Raw genomic sequence first — 24,655 nt, forward strand, 5'->3', positions numbered from 1 at the left:
CCCTGGACAGGTCGCCAGTCCATCAGTCCATCGCAGGGCAACACAGAGACACACAACCACTCACACACACACTCACACCTAAGGAGAATTTAGTGAGGCCAATTAACCTAACAGTCATGCTTTTGGACTGTGGGAGGAAGCTGGAGTACCCGGAGAGAACCCACTCATGCTCAGGGAGAACATGCAAACTCCATGCAGAAAGAGCCGAGCCAGGAATAAAACCCGGAACCTTCTTGCTGTAAGGCAGCAGTGCTACCCACTGATCGATCAATCAATCAATCAATCAATCAATCAATCAATCAATCAATCAATCAATCAATCAATCAATCGATCGATCACAAAGCTTCTGACTGACAAAAAAAATAAAAACCCTGAAATGTACAAAGGAATAAACTTTGTGATTTTAAGCAACTTCATATCGTTTATTTTCTAAAATATTAGCCTACCTTTTTCATTTGTAGCCACAGAGAAGCTCTTAGATGAATTAGGGCTGCATTAATCGATCTGATTCTGAGGATTCAGATTTAATTTGATCTAAATCTCAAATTGGATTGCTGGCATTAAAAACCTTATTTTAGCTGTTCCATGAATTACACGACAGTATTGTTATGTAAAATACTCGTATTATATTAACATTCATCTGCAAATTGATAGGATATTAGTGGTTAATGGAGGCTGTAAAGACAGTGAAAATGCATTTATTTTTTAAATTGGTGACTCAATTTTATATAATTATTAGAAATTGATTTATGATTTTAACAGAACCCAAATTTTAAGTCTGTTAGAACATTTATATTTAACTCAGATAGATTAAATGATACCCATAAGCGTTACATAGCCAAGTCAAAACCAGATCTAATTAGGAATTGAGGTAAGATTTTGAAAAATAAATTAATAAAAATGCTCTCCTTCTAGTCTGAATGAGCTTAACTTTGTCACAAATAAGAAGGTACAAACTTTTCAGGCTTTATCCCCAAAAATAAACATGCAAAAGACTGACTACCACCATAAAGAACATAGAATTACTTAACATTTATTCATTCTTATTCAAGTAAATTAATAGTTTTAATAAAATGTCTTTTAAATATCTAATTAATTGTCTTAAATGCATTTTTAATCATTTAATAGGACATTTAATTGTTCAGCTTACAATGTTACAATGTTACCAATCAGGTCATAGTCATTTAAAAAATGTTTAAAAAGTAAAAAAACAACAACAATCCACTGAACTTTGTTTACTAAGTTTGAAGATGTTTTTAATTCAAAATGTCCAGAGTAGCTTTTGAGTTCTAGACTAATAGAGTAACCAAACAACAGCCTTGTTATGGCTTAGAAAATGTGCGAATTGAACCGAAAAACAGGTCTCACCCTTAGTTTGATAATTCAGTGTTACACTTAATATTTATATGATTATTAGACATATAAATAGATGTTATTCATGGTTAATGTATTTATATTGGTCATATTTTTGTCTAAAAGCTGATTTATACTCAGAAACCAGGTCGTCCGAGTGTGTGTCGCAGTTAACGTAGATATGCCCCGCCCCCTTCCGCAGACCCTCTGCTGCTCCTCTCCAAAATTGTAGGTGACCACAGTCAGGAGGCCTCTGATTGGTCAAATCTATATCTCTCTACACTATACATATTTCCTGTTTGGGATCTTACTGGCTTGTTTTGTTTGTATGACCGCCATTGTGGAAAACGACTCCTGAAGATGGACCAGCTAGAAGAGCGAGGTGCATGCTGGGACCCTTTTTCCACCTGGATCCCCGCTCTTTTTCGCCCTCATGTCCCTCCATTGTCGCACAAACTTGCCCCCACTTCCTCACCGCCTCGTATCTAGACCCACAGCTAGTTCCTGATTGTCCATCTTGCGTTGTGGCGTGGAATAGCATAGCGCAGACCACGGTTCAATATTGGGCATTAATTAAACATATAGGCAACAAGCTCACTGCGACACACTGCTGCTGGAGGATAACCAGCACTTTACTTCCTCCATATACCTCATGGTCACATCAGAGATTGTAAAACCATCTTGTAACCCCCATGCTTTGTGTCTTGTGACCCCACCAGGGCTCCCGACCCCCTCTTTGGGAACCCCTACTCTAGATGAGCAAAGCTGGGGAAGACAAACCCCTTAAGACAAGCTGGTGTTATTCCAGCAGAATTTGGAGAGGTTAAAAGAAGATCTTTTAAAGACAGTAAAGTCTGTGGTTTTAATGGGATAAGATTTTAAAATGGTTTTATAGGTTTCTCTACACAGCTAAATCCTGGTGGATTTTTTTCCTGCCATGCATCTTAGCAGGATTTAACACAAAGTGTAGAATATGTTTCTTTATCTGAGAAAGAGCCCCATTAACACCTGTCCCTGCTCACAGGGGCCACCAAACCACTTGAAAAGTCTCTACATGCTTGAATATTTGCAGCTTGTTTTAAACCTCCTGCCCCCAGTGACATGATGTCACCTCCATACATAATGAGCAAACTGGAAGGACCAGATCAGAGGAATAAAAATGTCATCAATAGCTGTTGGGGCTGATTGCACGGCTTCATCCTGCATGAATGTGATTGTGTAATTTTTTTTGTCCTCCATTTTCTTCCCTGGAGCCTAAAGCTCTGCAGGCCTTTACTGGCAGCAGTTCAAAGTGCAACCAGGACCTTTCAGGGCTGATGGTTGCAGGGAATGGAAATGTGATTGTGGCAGACAGCTTCTCAGCCCTTGATTTAACGTTAGAAAAGAACTTTTGTTTAACTTTTACATAAACCGGTTTCTTTTACGTGTTTCAGTCACCACACCTTTCTTTACCATGATGATGACTCGACTTTTTCACTTAAATAATGCGTGGATGGTCTGGAATATGGAAGGGACACCAGCAGTTATACTGTCTGTAGAGGCAGAGCCAGAATATTTTTATAAGGGTGGCCAGGCAATAACCAATGTACACTGAGGGGTGGTCAAATAGACACATATATTTAAACATCTGTGCTTTCTAGATAAAAGGTATAGTGGATACGTTTCTTTCAGGTTTGAGTTCTGCAGCGAACATCTTTTCCATTGTCATTACTTACCTACTTGTATCAATAATCATTCTGCATAAAATTGATATTTGCAAGTACTAATATAACAGGTGGCACCTGTTGTGGACCTGTGCTTAGGTTCCTTAGGTTCTGGGTCTGAGCCCCACTCCCACAGACTGCCACTCTGGGTCCCTGAGCAAGACCTTTAACCCCACACTGCTCCCCAGGCGCCCCACAATGGCAGCCCACTACTCCCCATGGGGATGGGTTAAAATGGAGGGAGTGAATTCCGTTGCTCTTTACTTGTGACAGTTTAATTCAATGAAAATAAAATGCAATTCTATTCTTCTATTCTATTGTGATAAACTTATACAGTCACTTTAGGATACAAAAAAAATAAATATATTAAATAGGCCTTGTTTATGAATAGCTCATAGTTTTTATTCTTTTAAACCATGTCCAATAAGGCACTGGGAGATCCTCTTAATGTCTGAGCTGGACTGAATTCATGTCTTCTGTGATTTTAAACTTTATTCAAATGTGTAGATGCACCTTTCAAAGTTAGTTTGAACCTTGTGTGCATTTCAGGCTGGGGTTTGCCGCCATCTAGCGGACATTTAGAATACATTGTGTGCGTTTATTATCGATCGATCAAACTTTTCAGCCTTTATTCCCAAAAATAACCATGCAAAAGACTGACTACCACCATAAAGAACATAGAATTACTTAACAGTTATTCATTCTTATTCATTTAGAACATAGTTTTATTAAAATGACTTTTAATCCATATAATAGATCTATCTATCTATCTATCTATCTATCTATCTATCTATCTATCTATCTATCTATCTATCTATCTATCTATCTATCTATCTATCTATCATCTGCTCTTCAAAATATGAGCATGGAATATTTCTGTAGGATATGGAAGATTTATAGAGCTTGCCAATTGTTCTGGGGTACATTGGAAAAATATTAAAACAATAAGGACAGAATTTGGGTGAGTCCTTTGTTAAAAATGCTTTTTGCATTTAGCCAATTTTTAATAAATAATCTAATAGTGTATGTTGGTGCAAAAGGTCGGTGTTAAAGTAAAGGTTAATTAATAAATGTCGTCCCATTTACAGTAAAATAAAAAAGGTAAAAATTTTGGATTACTAAAAGATGAACCTATTTCTTTTTTTTCAACTGCAGGCAGATTTTCATGCAATCTGTGCGAGTGTCCCCCCAATTAAAAGAAAAAAAAATTAATTAATACAAAACTCAATCTACCTCAAATAAATGAGCTGCAATTTCTGAAAATAAAACAAACATCTACTTTCCAGCAGTAGTTTCTAACAGAGCACTTCGCTCTCAATCTGCAGGTTTACTAGTGGTTCCAAGAATCTCTACAAATAGAATGGGAGGCAGATCTTTTAGTTACCAGGCTCCTCTCCTGTGGAACCAACTACCAGTTTTAGTCCGTGAGGCAGACACCCTGTCTACTTTTAAGGCTAGGCTTAAAACTTTCCTTTTTGATAAAGCTTATAGTTAGGGTGGCTCAGGTTATCCTGAGCTATCTCTATAGCTATGCTGCTATAGGCGTAGACTGCTGGAGGACATAGGGACTCCTATTTCATCATTCTATCTCTCTTCTTGCATTCTGTAGTATTTTGTAGTTAAACCCACACCTTTACACTCTCTCTGCTTTTTCTCTTCATAGTAACTTCATCTAGTCTATTCTTGTTTGGTTGTGACTCCATCCGGGAGAGAAATATATGAACTAATATGCTGCTATTAACACTTCTATATGAGAGATTCTCTCCTGGACATAGCTATGGGCTCAGCTTTCACTGTGACTAACTAGATGTGCTCTTTTTCATGAAAACTGGCTCAGATCTCATCTGCTTAATTATTCTTTACCATTACTTTTTGTAACATAAAAGATATTTATACATCAGTGCTTCTCTCTTCGATTTCATGTCTGTCTGTCTGTCTGTCTGTCTCCTTCGACCCCAGTCATTCTCAGCAGATTAATAATCATGCAGAGCATGATTCTCCTGGAGGATTCTTACCGTTAAAAGGGAGTTTTTTCCCTCCACTGTTTCTGCAAGCATGCTTGGTGTGAGGCAGTGTTGTTTTTGACCGCCATCTTAGATCCTGAAGTTAGGATCCTAACTTCGTCTTCAGCTCCTAAGTCCAGAAGACCAACACTCTTTTAGTCAGTTTTAGTCATATTTTAGACATTACTATACGTTATAGTTTTAGTCGGTTTTAGTCAGTTTTATGTTGCACTTCATAAAAAAGTTAACTTTACAATTTTCGATTAACAACCAGATTCTTTAGCAGACTCACAGCTCTTGCCTAGATACTAACATAGCTGTTTATAACTCTGATTCTACCATAACTACAGATCTAGTTCAACACATCATATTGGTTAATATATCAGACAGACAAGCTAACAAAATGTACAATGAAATAATGGTTTTAGACATATAAGTTTTCCATCGTAAAGCAAATACTTCCTGATCTACAATAAATTATGCATTACACACAGATCAATAAAATCTTCATTGCTCCAAAACAGCAAAGTAAAAAAACATTCTTCTATCTACTTTGGCAATTTGGTTTTATTTTGAAAAATGTACCCCTCGGTTACAGCTGCTAAGGGGTCAAAGTAGATTTAAATTCACAGGGTTTGGATATAAAAAAAGAGAACCTACATAATTGCCGTGTAACGCCATGGCAATCCAGACCTACATGTCAACAATATGTGAACTAAAATGTTGAAATATCAAAATAGATAGAAATAAAAACAATATTTAACGATGTACCTTTTCATTTGGGTCTTTATCCAAAAATAAACAGAAAGCAATGAAATATTTGCTTTGTATATAATTTAGGAATTCCTTTTGGTAGAAATGTTTAGCATCACATCTTGTGAGCTGGGTTTTTTTATGCTTAGCAGAGGATGATCAGCCACATATAGTTTATCAGGTAGCGAGGGCAGGAAGAGCCATACTGCTCAGAACGAACCATCAGAGTGGACTCTGAGCTAGCGTGTGCAAAGATGCATTTTTTGCACAAGCACAAACGGTTTGTCAGAGTTCAGTGCACAGCACCGCACCATTCCAGATTAATTTCATCCCAGCCGCTGCTGCCATGATCCATCTGTGGTCACGCAGAATGTGCACCGCTGAACGCCAGGCGGGCGGCGTGACCAAACAGGACGCCGCAGCTCTGCTGATACTGCTAAGCAGATTACAGCACAAGGATGCTTTTTAAATGTGACAGAATACCCCCTAACATTTCTATATAGTTATGTCCCAACAACGAAATCTCACACCTATGACTCAACATGTTTTTTTCATCAAAGATTGACGTTTAGCTTGTCAGTTTTCGTTATCGTCATGAAAAAAATGGGGCGTCAACGAAATAATTTCATCATCGTTGACGAAAACACTGTTGTCAGTCAATGAGTCGATACAATCAGCTGGTTTTCTTTAGACAGAAAACTTTTTATTGTTCGAAGTGATTGAACGGTCTCTGTAAAGTGCCCTAAGATGATCTGTGCATCGGCGATATGTAAATGAACTGAATTGAGTGATGAGGATTCTGGTTTTCAGTCATCAAGTTGAACATAATGTCCTCTCTATGCCAAATGGGAGGACACCTGTCCCATATAATCCTAGTTTTCACCTATTTATTTAAAATAAAATGTAAATTTCCTGTGAAATCGGTGCAAAGTGAAAAGCTTTGGTGCAGAGTTCGTGAATTTGACAGCTCCAGAGAAACAGAAATGAAAAACAGAAAAACAACTTTCTTTTAGATAAACAAAGACCACAGTTAACATGGATCAGAAAAATAAGATTTCATCAGTAAACTTTAACATAAAGTTCTTTCTTTTGAAACACTTTTCATACATTTACGTGAACCACAGGCATGCTTTATAAGGCTGGATGTCTGAGGGGTTAGCTTTGGTTTCCACTGTCAGGGATTCTGGCCCGTCGTACCGTTTCCCGCATGCTTGATTAGCAGCTGCATGGTTCTGTCAGAATAAAAGGAAACCAAAAGCTTGAACTTCCACCGGACAGGAGAGGCATCTGACGGACAGCGGTGTGTTACAGAAAAGAAGGATTTCCATCTTCTGTGCGGCAGAGTTTGGGTGTGAGGCGACCTGCACCTCCAGGATGGGCTCAGTAGCCGAACATCTGCTGAGCCGAGCCGCTCTGCTGCTGCTGGGAGGCAGCCTGGCTGCTCTGGCCCGGATCTGGACCCTGGTTATGGCCCCCCTCAGTCTCCCCAGCCATGTGGGTCACCTGGCTGCCTTCAGGCACCGGTACCTGCCTCCAGGCCAGAGCGGGCGCCTCCAGCTGGTGGCTGATGGGGTTAACCAGAGTGGTGAGGTTGATGAAATGTGCCACAGACTGCGGCGCCGGGGCGCCGCTGGGGCCCACCGTCTCTGGGATGAGTTCGGTGGGTCGGTTGTGGAGCATGGCGGAGCCGCTGACCGTGTCAAAGGTGACGGTGAGGATGGAGTTGTCCAAGGTGAGCGGCCGGTCGGTGGCGGTCAGGTGGCCCACGGCCACCGGCTGCAGGCTGGTGAACTGGGCTTGGCTGGTGATCGGGGTGACGGTGATGTTGGTCAGTCCGACCGAGCTGCTGGCGGAGGGGACTGATGGGGCGTTGGGGTCTGCCAGGACCACCACCTGAAACAAAAGGTCAGATTCATTAGAGCAGCGTCGCCAGTGTCCAGGTGAGCTGGCGTCTAATTCATCAGCTCCGCTGGAAAAAAACATCTGTTTAGTTGCATAATGGACCCCCCCATCCCAAACTGGAGACAGGAATTAGACCAGCCATTTTTTAAATAATGCGCCCCCTGGTGGCACACGGGAAAATCAAGGCATTTCTAATAGAAATCAAATATTTGACCTCTAGTGTTACCAGTTTGGAATTCCTTTTTTAATCAGTTAAACATTCTGGATTTTACTAATAATTTTGGGGCGACATCCCAATGAGGAGCAATCCTCCAGGTTTTTATTCTCCGGGATGGAAACAACCAGCAGTAATGAGCAGTGAGCTCCTCCTTCAGTTGAAATGAAGGGATTAGCTGGCCTACCTGCTGGATGCTCTGCACAGCAGAGCTGGTTTCCGTTTCATCACCAACGATGACGGTGTTAAACTCAGACATATCCGTGTGCCTCTGCTCTGTGAAGTCGGCGTAGTCGTCGGACTCCGAGAGCTCCGGCTCCACCGCGACTCTCTGCCTCTTCTTGGAGTGCCGGGGGGGTCGGACCGGCTTCTCTGGGGGCACGCTGTCCTTCTCTAAGGACAGGGTGGGCTAGCATCACAGGGACAGGTTACGCTTTAAGTCTGGGCCTTTAAGCCGCACACATCCATCAAAACAGTTAGGATATTACACACCATCAGAACTCTACCAAAAGGCCACATTTTATTTAAAACACACAAATAAACTACAGAGGGTGATGAGTGCAACAATACCATAAATAAATGATTTATACAATAATTATTTAAATCTGTCATTCATTTATTAAATGTGGAAATAAATAAAGAATTTATTTAATACATACATGCATGCATGCAAGGTACACACACGCCTACTCGTTCTGCCGTAGTGAGGACCATCTGTTCACTACCAATGACTTCCATTAATTTACAGTCATTTTCAACCCTTTCTATGCCCTAAACCCTAAAACTAACCCTAAACCTAACCATTACCAATACACACCCCTAACCCTAACCAATTGACACCTTAGCCCTAAATCTAACCATTAGCAAAATAGCATGTGAGGACCAGCAAAATGACAACAACTGGTCCTCAATTTGATGGTGAAATTGGAAAAATGGTCCTCACTATGAGGGCTAGACAGGCACACACACACACACACACACACAATTATATGGGCCTCAGTTAAATATAGGTTTTATTTTAAGAGGTGAAAATGATTATTTCATGATTTAATAATTACTTAATGTTCCTGCGCAGAAGCACATCATGAATTAAAGACCGTTTAAAAGTCTGTTCTCAGTTTATCACAGGAAAGAAACATGTTTTATTGATCACCCGTCTGACCGCGCCCACAATTCATTCTACTTCACTGCAACAACCTTGTACAACACTAGATTTATGACATTTATAGTGTGTTTAGAGGAACGCCTCTTTTTTAAGAATAACAAGTTGTCAGAGGGGTCAGAAAAGTCACTAAATATGGGAAACCAAAGTGGCCCTAAACGGGAGGAGAAAAGTAGAAACTCAAAAGGCTCGAAAAGCCGCCAATTACAGACAGTTTACTTGTTGACATTTTGGGCTTGAAAAGTTAAGTTTAGGCAACTGGACGTGGAGTTTTCTAGAAGACATTTTGCCAAGAGGCTTTTTCAGTTGTAACTGGTGGTGGGAAGAACTGAGATCAGTAAACTGTAAAGGGCTGGTTATCCTCCCGCAGCAGTGTGTCGCAGTGAGCTTGTCGCAGATATTTTTTATTTATGCCCAATATTGAACCGCGGTCTGCGCTATGTTATTCCACGCCACAACGCAAGAGGGACAATCAGAGACCAGCTGTGGATCTAGATACGGCCGGGGCCGTGAGGAAGTGGAGGCAAGTTTGTCCGACAACGGAGGGACATGACCGTGAAAAAGAGCGGGGATCCAGGTGGAAAAAGGTCCCAGCGTTCTCACGCACCTTGATCTTCTAGCTGGTCCATCTTCACAAGTCGTTTTCCACAATGGTGGTCATACAAACAAAACAAGTTGGAAAGGTACCAAACAGGAAATACACATAGTGTAGAACGGATGTAGATTTGACCAATCAGAGGCCTCCTGACTGCGGTCACCTACAATTTGCAAGAGGTGCACCAGAGTCTCTGCGGAAGGGGCGGGGGCATATTTGCATTCACTGCGACACACGCGAAGACAACCTGGTTTCTGATTAATAAATCAGCCTTAAAGTCGAAGGAAAGCGTCCGTTTCTTTGCATTTCTGAATTCTCCCGAGTGGTGCACAACTGTACACAAGTGAATAAAGTGAATGTGATTGGTTGTTTATCAAGGGGGCGGGATTGTTGCGGCGGAAGGAAGTTTGGTTGTGGCCATTCTCTCTGAAGCATCTTGCTAACCAGTTAGCAACCTAGTGCTAGTAGGTTCCCAATGGGAAATTCCATTGGGACCAAGTAGCACTAAATTGGTGACTTAGAAATGACACTGTCAAGGAACGCTTCCGACGAAGTTTGTCGAAGATGCTTCCGACAAACTGGTCACAATCAAACTTGCTTGCTGACCTTCCGCCACAACAATCCCACCCACTTGATAAACGACCAATCACATTCACTTTATTCACTCGTGTAAAGACGGGCACCACTCGGGAGAATTCGGAACAGCAACGTTTGGAACGGCCATTTCCCTACGACTTTAATCATTAAAAATGAAGGTGGGGATCAGTTTATGTGTGTGTTTTAAATCAAACCGCTCCTAACAGCATCTATTACTTGAGGACTCTTTTGGCAGGGTTCTGACTGCGAACTAAAAGGTGTACAAACCTGTTCGATACTGATGGATGAATTACTGACGCCTGAGTTTTCCTGAAGATCATCAAACTCGTCGAATCTCACAGGAGCCAGCTGCAAGGCGAAGGGCAGAAGGACAACGTCAGCGAGTGGTTAGAGGCTAGAGAGCCGCGGCGGTCCAGGCTTACCTCTGGGTGTTTGCGACGCAGGTGGCGGTTCATGGAAGCGCGGGTCGACACCTTGGTCCCACACAACTGACAGGACTGGGCCTCCACCTTCTCGTGGGTCAGGTGAATGTGCTTCTGCAGCATGTATTCTGTCAGGTATTTCTTATCGCAGTGTTCACATTTCCACGTCTTTCCCACTGAAGCGAGGGAAAAAAACAAGACATGAAACAAACTAAAGGAGCGGACATTTTAAGCTGGTTTGAAGAGGCACCGATCAATAAGCAATCGATGAAAATCAGTTGGATTGATTGGGAACCTTTGTTCCCATGTTCTTTAACTCCCACCACAGTTCTATAAACAAATCGGCACATTTTATAAAGGAATCCGATAAAGGATGGCGTCTCTATGGATACAAGCAAATAATCATGTGCCTCCTTTATTTTCTGTTGGATATTAAATAGTTACCAGCATCAAAGATCATTTCAGAACCTTTTTTTTTTTATCTAGTGAAAAATATTCAGCGTAATTTAATAAAATCAACATTTTATATTATTTCTTATCAGGATTATGATTTTTAAAAAGAGCTAAAGGTAGCATCAAGCTAAAAAGAGGTTTTTTCGGAGCTTTATCCACAATGTAAAAACGATCTAGAAATAAGTCAAAATGTCTTAAATTAGGTGTATCTACCATTAATGTGAGCAGGTAAATAAGATTTTTTGCCAATGGAATGAAGATTTTTACTCTTAAAATAAGATAGATAATACTCACTTGAAATAAGACTATTTTCTTATTTTAAATTTAAATTGCCTGGTTCAATTGGCAAAGTGTCTCACTTACCTCCTCAATTCAAGAAAAATTGACTTATTTTAAGAAAAGAAAAAATTACTAATCTAGATTTCGATTTTTTTCCAGTGCAGCATCAATTACTGGTTCATCTAACTTTATCTGGCTTCTCGAAGTCTTTTAGATTCTTTTTAGGAACCTCTGGGAAATCCAGCTAAAGCAGAATCCAGCTACGGTTAGTTCCTGCCTGACACACCTACGAGGTTTGCATTTTAGCATCAACGCCGCTATGTTTGGTCTGGATTGTCTGCAGACCAAATCTAGGATAGTTTAACTAGCAAGGAAAACGGACGAGGAAAAGCCTCCAACAGGTTTGGGTTTGAAAATATAAACATCTATAGACATATTCTGATCTGATTAATAAAAAATACAATTTAAATTGCTCTGATTGCAGCACTAAAATATTTAATCATTGGACGGTGGTTAAACAGTTTAGAAATAGCAACATAAACTTCAAATATCAAAACTTGCTGATTTAATATCATTGAGGGAGTGGTGACCTAATGGTGAGGGCATAGAGCTTGGAATCCTGAGGTTCTGAGTTTGAGCCCCACTCCCAAAGACTGCCTCTCTGGGTCTCACACTGCTCCCTGGGCGCCCCACAATGGCAGCCCATTGCTCTCCAAGGGATGGGTTAAATGTACAGGTCCTTCTCAAAATAATGTGATAAAGTTCATTATTTTCCATAATGTAATTATAAAACTTGAATATTCATATATTTTAGATTCATTGCACACTAGTTGAAATATTTCATGTCTTTTATTGTCTTAATACGGAGGATTTTGGGATACAGCTCATGAAAACCCAAAATTCCTTTATCACAATATGCTCATATTTTGAGAAGGACCTGTAGAGGTAGATTTCTCCAATGTGAGATCAACAAAGTTCAATTATTTAATTATTTTTATTGATCTTATATTCTGGTAATTGGATGTTTTTAACTAAAAAATGCTTAGATGTAATTCCAGCATCTAAGAACGGCAGTGGGAAATCCTTAAGAGCCTGGCAGGCTGCAGGGAATTCATAAGAAAAAAAAAAACTTTAGATCATCGGTTTTTCTACTGAGGATCGGACCAGAACCGGTTTAGTTGGACCAAGCATGTGGCAATCTGGTTTCGCCCCTCCCTGAGATGAATGAGGGTCATGTGACCACATCAGGGGGATGGTCCACAAGATGCTGAGCCATGATGATGATGAACCTTTAGTTCATTAGTGATCAGTCGATTGATTTAAGCCGATGAAAATCAGCCTATTTCAAACTAAACTGTTTTTATATAGAGCATCATCTCATATGCTGTTAAAACATGTTTTGTTTTTTAATAAAAGGGCATTAAAACATTAAAGGTGTTGCGATCTACTGAATATTATATTTGTATCAGTCAAAATGTGAATCGGTATGGTTGGGGACTTCTGTAAGCAGATTGCTGATTTGCCACATGGTTAGAACATCAAGGCAAACATTTAGTTAATGTCATGCAAATAATATCTGCTTTCTTTGTTGTTTTTAGTTGCCTAAAATTTGAAATAAAACCCCAGTTTAGCTTTAAATCCTGAGAATAAAACCTGTTCCTGCCTCACCTGTGTGGATAAGCTTGTGTGTCTCTAAGGTCGTCCTCTCACTGAACGTCTTTCCACATAATTCACACATGAAGTCCTTAACACCTGCAAACAAAGCAGTTTAAAGATGAACGCAGGGATGAATCCTCATCCTTCCTATCTTCATTAGTTTTTTTTTTATCCAGATTTGATGGTAAATAAAGCTTTAAACAGCCCCGCCCACCTGTGTGTCTCTTGTAGTGTTTCAGCATGTTGACCTTTTGGGCAAACTTGCGGTTACATTCTTTACACTCGTACTCTTTGATGCCTTTGTGCAGCTTCATGTGGTGCCTCAGAGCGTGTTTGGTTTTCATTCCTATCAACAGACATGATTAAAACAGTCTGAAGGGATCGTTAGCTTAGCGTGGAGCAGCAGGAAGGAGCAAACCTTTGCCACACTCGGCACACAGGTAGTCCCGGTTGTCGTCGTGAACCCTGAGGTGTTCCTTCAGCATGTCCTTCCTGGCGAATGATTTGCCACATTTGTCGCAGCCGTGGCTCTTTACCCCTGGATCCATACAAAGCAGAAACATCATGTTAGACATTCCAAAAAAAGAAAATTAAAAACAATCCACTGGACTTTGTTTCCAAGTTTGAAGACGTTTCGCTTCCCATCCAGGAAGCTTTTTCAATTCAAAATCATCATTTGCACAGGGTGCGATCCATATGGTTAATCTGTCGCCATCATTTTAAAAGGAAAAGCTCTCGGCACAAAGCATTCTGGGATATATCTGCCTCTTCTGAGGCCTTTTTTTTTCTTCTCATACTATTCATAGACACCTTTTCTATAACGACCCTCAGCCATTTTCCAAGAACCGCAGTGAGAAAGGTGAGCTTCAATGACTGTCTGAAACCGCAGCTCACCACAGATATACAGGTGAAAGTGCGCATGTGCAGAAAAAGATAGCTAACAAAAAAAGCATGTCGGATAGCCTTACGTAAATATATCAACAGAATGATTGACAATTAGGAGGACCACTTATTTAGATGATCCACCCAGAAATAATAGATCGTCCTCAGTACCTTTAATACATGATGCAGATATTAAACATCCAATTAAATTGTCTAATATGCAAGAATATCCCATTAATTAATTACAATTATATTTAAAATTATGAGTTTAAAAATGTTATGTAATTTCAATGTTCGGAAACCCTGTTCAGGGGTTGACGTTAAGGATTTTTACCACTTGCCATTTAGGGAAGTGACTTTCACATTTCATTTGCCCAGAAACAATTTTTACTTGCCCAGTATAATGTTTGATAAATATAGTTTCTAATTTCCAAGACATGCGGCCGAAGATCAGAAGATACGACTACAAAGTCGATCATCGACCTTCGGCCTAGGGTGTCCTGGTGCCAAGTGCACCGATGGACATCCTTATGCCTGAACATGGTGTTCATTATGGACAATCCGTGACTTGCACAGAAGTCCAATAATGAGACACCACTCGGGTTCAGAGCTGGGGGCCCGTTCCTCCCGATCACGCCCCTCCAGGTGTCACTGTCGTTTCCCACGTGGGCGTTGAAGTCTCCCAGCAGAATGATGGAATCCCCGGGAGGGGCGCTTTCTAGCACCCTCCCCAGGGATGCTAAGAAGGCCTGGTACTCCGTACTGCCGTTCGGCCCATAGGCCGAAACAACTGTCAGAGTCCTCCCTCCAACCCGAAGGCGAAGGGAGGCGACCCTCTCGTCTACCGGGGTGAACTCCAACACGAGACGGCTGAGCTGGGGGGAGACAAGCAGCCCCACCCCCGCCCTCCGCCTCTCCTCGAGGGTAACTCCAGAGTAGAAGAGAGTCCAGCCTCTCTCAAGGAGCTGGGTTCCAGAGCCCTGGCTGTGCGTAGAGGAGAGCCCAACTATTTCTAGCTTCGACCCTAGGCCGAAGGTCGATGATCGACTTTGTAGTCGTATCTTCTGATCTTCGGCCGCATGTCTTGGACACTCGGGTGAAGAGAGGGGCGGAGCTGTCCACCGACCACCACCTGGTGGTGAGTTGGATACGCTGGAAGAGGAGGAAGCCTGAAAGACTCGGCAGGCCCAAACGTGTAGTGAGGGTCTGCTGGGAACGTCTGGTGGAGCCCTCGGTCAGAGACGTGTTCAACTCCCACCTCCGGGAGAGCTTCTCTCAGGTTCCGAGGGAGGTTGGAGACATGGAGTCCGAATGGGCTGTGTTCTCTGCCTCTATTGTCGATTCGGCTGCCCGTAGCTGTGGCCGTAAGGTTTGCGGTGCCTGTCGTGGTGGCAATCCCCGAACCCGGTGGTGGACACCGATAGTAAGGGATGCCGTCAAGCTGAAGAAGGAGTCCTATCAAGCCTGGCTGGCTTGTGGGACTTCTGAAGCAGCAAGCAGGTACCGTGAGGCCAAGCTTGTCGCGGCCCGGGCGGTTGCAGAGGCAAAATCTCGGGCCTGGGAGGAGTTTGGAGAGGCCATGGAAAAAGACTATCGGTTGGCCTCAAAGCGATTCTGGCAAACCGTCCGGCGCCTCCGGAGGGGAAAGCAGTGCTTCACTAACACTGTTTTTAGTGGGTGTGGGGAGCTGCTGACCTTGAAGGAGGATATTGTCGGGCGGTGGAATACTTTGAGGATCTCCTCAACCCGACAGACATGCCTTCCGTGGGGGAAGAAGAGACGAGGTGCTTGGGGCTGGGTTCGTCCATCACCCAGGCTGAAGTCACCGAGGTAGTCAAAAAACTCCACGGTGGCAAGGCTTCGGGGGTGGACGAGATCCGACCTGAGTATCTCAGAGCTCTGGATGTTGTCGGGCTGTCATGGTTGACACGTCTCTTCAACATCGCGTGGAGGTCGGGGACAGTTCCCCTGGATTGGCAGACTGGGGTGGTGGTTCCCCTCCACAAGAAGGGGGACCGGAGGGTGTGTTCCAACTATCGGGGAATCACACTTCTCAGCCTCCCCGGAAAGGCCTATGCCAGGGTGCTGGAGAGGAGAGTCCGGCTGATTGTCGAACCTCGGCTGCAGGAGGAGCAGTGTGGTTTTCGTCCTGGCCGTGGAACGGTGGACCAGCTCTACACCCTCTGCAGGGTGCTTGAGGGTTCATGGGAGTTTGCCCAACCAGTCCACATGTGTTTTGTGGACTTGGAGAAGGCATTCGACCGTGTCCCTCGTGCTGCCCTGTGGGGGGTGCTCCAGGAGTATGGAGTCAGGGGCCCTTTATTAGGGGCCATCCGTTCTCTGTACAAGCGGAGCAGGAGTCTGGTTCGCATTGCCGGCATTAAGTCGGACCTGTTCCCGGTGCATGTTGGACTCCGACAGGGCTGCCCTCTGTCACCGGTCCTGTTCATAACTTTTATGGACAGGATTTCTAGGTGCAGCCAAGGACCGGAGGGGGTCTGATTTGGGGAACAGCGGATCTCGTCCCTGCTTTTTGCGGATGACGTAGTTCTGCTGGCTCCCTCCTGCCAAGACCTACAGCGTGCGCTGGGGCGGTTCGCAGCCGAGTGTGAAGCGGCCGGGATGAGAATCAGCTCCTCCAAATCCGAGGCCATGGTTCTCGACCGGAAAAAGGTGGCTTGTCCCCTTCGGGTTGGAGGGGAGTCCTTGCCTCAAGTGGAGGAGTTCAAGTATCTTGGGGTCCTGTTCACGGTGAGGGAAGAATGGAGCGGGAGATCAATAGACGGATCGGTGCGGCTGCTGCAATAATGCGGACGCTGCACCGGTCTGTCCTGGTGAAGAGAGAGCTGAGCGAAAAGGCAAAGCTCTCAATTTACCGGTCGGTCTACGTTCCTACCCTCACCTATGGTCATGAAATTTGGATCATGACCGAAAGAACGAGATCCCGGATACAAGCGGCTGAAATGAGCTTTCTCCGCAGGGTGGCTGGGCTCTCCCTTAGAGATAGGGTGAGGAGCTCGGTCATTCGGGAGAGGCTCAGTGTAGAGCCGGTTCTCCTCCACATCGAGAGGAGTCAGTTGAGGTGGCTCGGACATCTTCTTCGGATGCCCCCTGGACGCCTCCCTCGGGAGGTGTTCCAGGCATGTCCCACCGGGAGGAGGCCCAGGGGACGACCCAGGACACGCTGGAGAGACTATGTCTCTCGGCTGGCCTGGGAGCGCCTAGGGCTTCCCCCAACAGAGCTGGAGGAGGTGTCTGCGGAGAGGGAAGTCTGGGAGTCTCTGCTTAGCCTGCTGCCCCCGCGACCCGGTTCCGGATAAAGCGGGAGACGACGAGTACGAGTACGAGTTTCTAATATTCATTTTTGTACATATATAAATCAATGAAACATGTTTGTTTTTTAAATGTTTTTTTGTAATTCAGTAAGTTTACAGGTTCCTGGTGTGTATCTGCATGCGTCAGATAATGAACTCAAGCCTACATTACCGTGTTAACATGCTTTTCAATCTTTCCTGCACATTCTTTTCAAACTAAACTTTGCTTTAAACTGTTGTGTGCTTGGAAAAATATAAATTGTAATGTTAAAAATCTAAAGAAAACTTGACAGCTTAAAAACTTACACTACTACTACTCACCAATTTAACATGTTTAGCTCTCTAACATTTAAATGCACCACTCCAATGTCTAAGAGAAAAAAGTTTAATGAACATTTTTTAATGTATGACCACTGTACAGAAGACTGCCATATGATAGAAATATTTACACTGATCGCATACAGTTATTATTATTATTTTCCTAATCCCTGACTGATCATTTTTAATCTAGCGTGTATTATAGTATAGATTAAATTAATCATCCAGCTGCTGCTCTGCAGAACTCTCTCCCCAAGAGCTGAATCACGCCATCTAGCGGAAAATAACGCGTTTTTTTCAAATCATGCGAGAATGTGTACAAAACAACAAAGATGGCGCCGACAACGCTTGTGGGTCGTTTTCAGCGAATGTCGGGGATTTTAAAGTCATTTTGAGTGATAAATAATTTTTTCTTGCCCTGCGGGCAAATGCAAAGAAATTTGTACTCTCCCGACAATAAAAACTACTTGCCCCGGGCGATCGGACAATGGTTAACATCGAGCGCTGCTGTTATAAGACAAACAAACAAATAAAAACCCATTAGCTGCCTGTTTACTGACACAAACTTTTGATTTCTAAACACTGTTACATTTTAATGCTGTGGCTGGTGCTGCATTCATGACCTTCCAAATGGATGTCAGATTACAAGTAGAGGAGTTCCAGATAACCTCAGAGGAAGTTTGGCCATTTATGTTAAAAGCGAGGAAGAACTCGTCTCTCACCTGTGTGGATAATCTTGTGTCTTTCCAGGTTGCCGATGCTGTTAAAGATCCGACCACACATCTCACAGGGATGGATGTACCTGGAGAGCAGGAGACTTTACACTGAAACACTGGGCAGAAAATAAAGCTTCCTTAAAACAAATTTATTTTCCCTTATTATAAAGAGGTAGATAAGACAAACTACAAAAAAAGTTTTTTTGCCTTAAAGTCGTAGAAAAACGGCTGTTCCAACGTTGCATTTCCGAATTCTCCCGATTGGTGCATGACTTTAACCGAGTGAATAAAGTGAATGTGATTGGTCGTTTATTAAGGGGGCGGGATTGTTGTGGTGGAAGATTCACAAGCAAGTTTGATTGTGGCCGGTTTCTTTGAAGCTTCTTTCTAACCAGTTAGCAACTTAATGCTAGTAGGTTCCCAATGGGAAATTCCATTGGGACCAAGAAGCACTAAATTGGTGACTTAGAAACGACACTGTCAAGGAACGCTATGGACAGAGGAAACATGCAAGAGGAGGAGAGTTTAATGTCAGAGGTCGTGGATGAGTCTCCTCCGTCATACATTTTTTATTTAGAGGAGGAAAGCGGGGAGGAAGATGTTGTGGAAGAGGACGCCAGGGCGGCAGAAGCTTGGTTTGGTGTAGAAGGCTTCCAGCCGTACATGTTTGAGCCCTCGCCTCGCAATACTGCCAGTTCTGTTAGCTCTACGCCTGCTGAAGACACAGACGTCCATCCCTGTGAACACTGGGACGGAACTCAATGGGAGGGGAAATTATTCTTATTCCAACCGTTGCGTATATTAGCTGCGACATATGAATCAAGATGGTATGACCCAAAAAATGTGATTGACAGATGATCTTTGATATATGATTGGACAAATTTAGTTGTACAAGCTGACTTATAACTAACTGGCCTGTAGATAATAACGGAAAAAAAAAAAGATTTTAAGACAGATTTTATTTTTTAAATAGAAATTTTCCAAATTTTGGGACAACATGGTCTGATAAAGAGTACATTTATATGCATGTTTAGGCCAGAATGATTTGACATTTAAATATGACTTCCCAGCAACCTTAAGATAACTTAGATATTAAGCCTTTGAAATAAGATGATGGATTTGCTTTTTCCTTATTTAAACATTAATCTTATTCCATTGGCAGATTGTCTTGCTTAACCGCTCAAATCAAGGAGAAATCGACTTATTTAAAAAAGACAAACAAACTTGGATTTGACTTTTTGCTATCTGTGTTTAACGGCCAGCGCCGCCTTACTTCTGCACGGCGGGGTCAGGCAGCTGCTCTCGGTGGATGACCAGGTGAGCGTTGTACGTTGCCTTAAGGGCAAAGTGGCGGTTGCAGATCCCACAGCTGTGGCCTTTCTCCTTGTGTTGCTCCATGATGTGTTTCAGGTAATCTTTGCCTCTGGCAAACGACAGCTGGGCATAAAAAGCAGATGACTCCAGTCAAGCACTGAACGCTTTAAACTGCCTTCCTCGTCTGCTTTTCATTCAGCTAGCTTCTTCCTCCCAGAACTGCTCATTTGTTTGCTTTTTATCAAAGCAGAGCTTACTTGACATTTCTTGCAGTTGTACTTGTGATGCTCGGGATCGTCCTCCTCGTCCGTTTCGTCGCTGTCTTCCGGCGAGATGCCGATCTTCTTGATGAATTCCTCTCTTTCCTGCTCGTCCATTAAGGCGATGTCCTGAAAGCGGAGCAGAGCTGTGAACATGGCGGCGCAGCAGATTCTGGAAGGGTTCCTTTCTGTTCCCTGACCGCAGATATGACCTTAATAAGGGAGTTTCACCTTGAAGTGAACGTGGATGTGGTCCCGGAGGACGTCCACACGGAAGAACTTGCGTCCGCAGATCTCACAGGTGTACTTTTTATCCCCATGAGTCAGCAGGTGCTTGTTCATGTTACTCCTGCAGGAGAAAACCTGGACACAGACCAGCAGCGTCAGATAAAGCACCTGAGAACGCTTCCCGTTCACACTGCAGGCCCAAAATCAGACTCTATTGGAGTCCAGTGATCCGGTCTAATTAAAACCTTTTCACCTCCTTCATTAGCTCCTGAATCTGACTCGAATCTCATCTTTTGGAATAAGACTCAAGCAGGAGGATGAAGATTAGACGCGACTTTGACATCATTTTGCATGAAATTCGTCATATTTTTGTGCCGCTGTTCTGTCAGATGAGCATACCCGCTCAGAACAACATACCCATAGTCAATACCTGTTTATCTTTAGTTTTTTTTTTTACGAAAAATAAACTTAAAACTACCTCAACAGGTGTGCATCCCTTTTGTCGCGTTAAAGAAAACTATTTATTACTTAGTTTTTGAGTTGTTTTTTTATCTCATCTTAAATAGTTTTTTTTGTACATGACTAAATGGATACACACCCATCAAGGTAGTTTAAAGTCTATTTTTCGTACAATTTAAAAGGAAAAATGGAAATCTGACCTCGTGTGCATGCGTATTGACTACAGGTATTCTGGTCTGATGAAGTGTGCTCATCTGACAGAATACCGCCATGCGGGAAACGACAACAGACAGCAAAAAAAGACAGAAGCTGGGATAGTAACACTGCAACAACTAACACAAAAATGTGGAAAATTCTCCAAAAATTTTTGTATTTTCGATTGATTTAGGCAAGAAGATAAAATGATCTGACAATAGAATGAGTTTTTTGCCCAAAATGTAAGATAATAAGATATTAAAACATAAAATTTAGATAATCAAGGGGGTTTCTTCTTATTTTAAGCCTAAATCGTCCAATTCTATTACCAAATTGTCTTAATTACCACCTAAAACAATGGAAAATTTCACCTTTTTCAAGAGCGATGCTCAGTGGAGAGAAATCAAGAAACGAACATTTGTAAATAAACAATACAAACGTTATTCAGGCCTAGTTAAAACGCTTATACAGTAGGAACCATTGGGATGAGGGAAACAGCATTTTAGCTTTAGTAAACAACCCTTTAAACTGAGGACTTTAAACTGCAATAGAGGTTAGTGAGCAGGTGATGATCAGACAGATTCAGTCAGATCTCCCTGAAACACATGACATGACACCTACTTCTCCATGTTGCTGTGTGTAACAAGGCTTTATTGGTCGGATACAGGACACATTTTAAAGGTGATGGGAAAACAAGCATTAAAACCTGCAGTGTGAAGGTAGCATTTTCATGCACGTCCACTTGAGTACTGGAGCGGCTTCCAGCAGCACCATTAACACCAAACTCACCTTCCCACAGATGGGACAAGGAGACGGCTCCTTCCTGTACTTGGTCCCTTCTTCTCCGTTAGCCTCTAGCTCCTCCTTCTTCATCTGTTTGGGGCCTGTTCATAAGTACAACAGGTTAGTCAGCAATTTAGAGATGATGGGGAATGAAACCGGGTCGCTGGATTCTGATTATCTGGGATGGAGGGCCTTAGAAGAGGGCAGTGATTGCCGACGGGGCATAAAAATGAGGCCTAAAACCCAGAGGGTGAAAGTGCAGCAGCTTCAAGTCCTCCTGTAGTTAGGTATTGTCTGTGCCCTGGTTCTAGACACCTGGGTCATTTCTCAATTCACAAGAACGCGAGTACTGACTTGTGTCCTCGCTAGGTATGTTCTTGAAAAGAACACAGGAAAGTGTGGACTCTGGGAGAACGGGAGCACGCAGCATAAATATGGGTCAATTGGAACAGAAGCGTACTCCTGACTAGGGATGGGAATTCCACGGCACCATTTGGCAGCTCGCTTAACAATTCTCTTAACGTTTCCAGGCAGCACCAGAGCCTAGCGCCGGGCAGCACGACTTACATCACATTTTTTACAGAAGTTACACACACGGCATTTAGTAAGCAAGTACAACATGACCAGGCGTAAGTCTAGAAAAGCAAAACAAAAAAAATGGCTGTCCATCAGGTAAACCGATCGAAAGTTTAGCTTCATTTTAAGGAACAGAAAGATGGCAACAAGGTGCTTTGCAATCATTGCAAAGTGGCAATTACATCCACGAGAGGAAATACATCCAACATGCAGAAACACCTGAGCACATAACATGGCATACATTTTAACGAATGCCGTGTTTCTGATGCCTTCCAGGCAGAAGCTAAAGTTACGACCAGCATGGAAGGCAACTCTGGTGGTAAGTCTCTTTGGGGCTATTAAACATGCTACGAAGTTGCTCCGCAGTTCAGGGAGCGAGAGACCTTGTTTATTTAAATCAGGGGGTACTGAGTTTATTTCCTGAAATTGTACAATAATGCGTTTTCATCAAACGGATGCCTTCTCCATTAAACTTAGACGACTGTGACGAGACGGGTAGCCTGGCTGGCTCAGAGGCTGGCAGCTCCTGTTCACTGCCTTCTGTTTTCACAGGGGCAGGCAGAAATAGAATGTCCGAGGGGAAGGTAGACGGATGTCACCGTGCACTTACCAAGTTTATTTTTTCGCAGAATCTATAAGAGAATCAGAATCGTAAAAATCTTACAAATTCCCAACCCTACTCGTGATGTCACCACACGCTCTGCTTGTCTGGAGCCGTCTCTAAATTAATTAATAGTAATAATAATAAAGGAATAATAAACTCAACCATAGCTCCACCCTATAATACAATAAACATCTCTGATCAATCCCACTGCAGCTCTGGCGGAGCCCTTAGGATCATTAGAAGATGAACCTGTTGAAGATGGCTCTGTGTATGGACCTTGAAGCTCTCTCTCCGGGTCACTCGGGACAAACTCTTTAAATAACACTTTATATATTTAACTACAATTTGGGTTTCATCTAATTAAAGGAAAGCTGTTTTAGTTTCCTATGCGCACATTATTTTTATTTACCTTAGACTAGGTAACCTAAGCCTATAACTCTAATAAGGTCAAATTCTCTCATTTCCACCTGGAGGCCTCCTAAATGTGACCTCTCATCATGGATAACCCATCCATCCACATTAACTAATCATTCAGTCACAGCAGGGGACGTCACAGGACAGGCCGGGTCGTTCTCCACAGGAAAACCCTACCTTCTCTAAAAATAAAGTTCTTTGAAGCCTTTACCAGCTTATCTTACCCCCCTAAAAAGGAGAATCTCCCCCACAGCATGATGCTGCCACCACCGGGTCACTAATGTGAGGCTTGGTCCCTGTAGGCTGGATAGTGGCTTTGATCAGGGAAGCTCTTCCAGCAGGTTGAGGAATTTCTGTTCACCTCTCTCATAACTCTGTAGCTCCTCCAGAGTAACTCTGAGCCTGCCGGCTTCCTCTGACTATCACAGCAGCGACTCACCCACGCTGTGCCTCCTGTGGTGCTCCTGCATCACGTCTTTGCGGTAGAACATTTTGTTGCAGATCTCGCAGGAGTAGAGCTTCTCGCCGTGCTTCTTCTTATGCTTGGAGAGGTTGCTGTTGGTGGAGAAGAACCGAGAGCAGATGTCGCACTGGAACGTCTTGTCATCTGCAGGCGACACACAGAAAATTACAAGATTTAAATGAGACAAGAATTTAATTCTGAACATCTGAAAAAAAAGAGGAAACAAACAAAAAGCATCACCTGTCCGGCAGTTGTGGAACTTTAAGGCGTTTTCCATGCGAAAGGATTTCTCACACGTGTTACATTTATATTTGTACTCCTGGTCGGGCTGTTGGAAGCAGAGGGGAAACGCAAAGACATCAACCAACAGGAAGAAGGGGAGGCTGGAGGGAAAAGTTCCAGGCGCCACTCACCACATTCTTGCTGTGCTTGTAGGAAATGTGCTGCTTCAGACTCTCCTTACGGCTGAATAACTTATCGCATTCCTCGCATTTGAACAGCTTATCACCTGAGAAGAGTCACCAGAGTTACTCGTGCATCCAGTCACTGCATTTGGGAGAGAGGAGGCGGCTGCGCTAAACGAGCAAACCGGCTCTCACCGTGGGATCGGACGTGTCGGTTCAAGTTGCTGCTGTTCTGGAAGACCTTACTGCAGAGGGAGCAGCGGTAAACCCTCTTATGCTCTCTGGCTTTGTGCCTCTTTTGGACGGCTACACTGTTGGAGGAGCTGGGAAGGCCGCCGCTCTCCGACGCTGCCGTTGCTGCCTCTGAGGCCACCGGCTGCAGGCTTATCACCGCGGGCTTCACATCTGCACACATCAGGAACACAGAGTGAAGAGAGTTAGATGGACTATGAACTTATAGCCTCTATGAATTTATACTGAACTTGAGTCGGTCAGTAAAAACAATCTGCTAGAGGAATAAGATGTTTGCTCTAAAACTGCTAAATAAATAAAAAAGTAATTATTATTATATATAATGATCTAATTTTAGAGGCAAAAATCCTCCTTCCATGAGCAGATTGATCAAATAAAGGG

At 43.1% G+C, this 24,655-nt stretch overlaps 1 protein-coding gene across 1 annotated transcript; it reads right to left on the reverse strand.

Moving 5' to 3' along the window:
- Nucleotides 1-5,606: 5,606 nt before the first annotated feature.
- LOC119775787 (PR domain zinc finger protein 15-like) lies at nt 5,607-24,427 on the reverse strand (the record flags this gene model as incomplete). Its single annotated transcript, XM_038273864.1, has 16 exons — nt 5,607-7,705; nt 8,116-8,337; nt 10,550-10,630; nt 10,705-10,880; nt 13,105-13,188; nt 13,307-13,438; nt 13,511-13,630; nt 18,329-18,408; nt 19,596-19,759; nt 19,894-20,025; nt 20,128-20,259; nt 21,568-21,662; nt 23,595-23,762; nt 23,859-23,946; nt 24,032-24,126; nt 24,218-24,427. Coding segments are annotated over 16 exons (2,492 nt in total), but the record flags the coding sequence as incomplete, so codon positions are not given.
- Between the last annotated feature and the right edge of the window lie 228 nt (nt 24,428-24,655).

This window comes from Cyprinodon tularosa, unplaced genomic scaffold, assembly GCF_016077235.1.
Source record: "Cyprinodon tularosa strain WSP-4 unplaced genomic scaffold, ASM1607723v1 ctg894, whole genome shotgun sequence".
In the NCBI taxonomy this organism is placed as follows: Eukaryota; Metazoa; Chordata; class Actinopteri; order Cyprinodontiformes; family Cyprinodontidae; genus Cyprinodon; species Cyprinodon tularosa.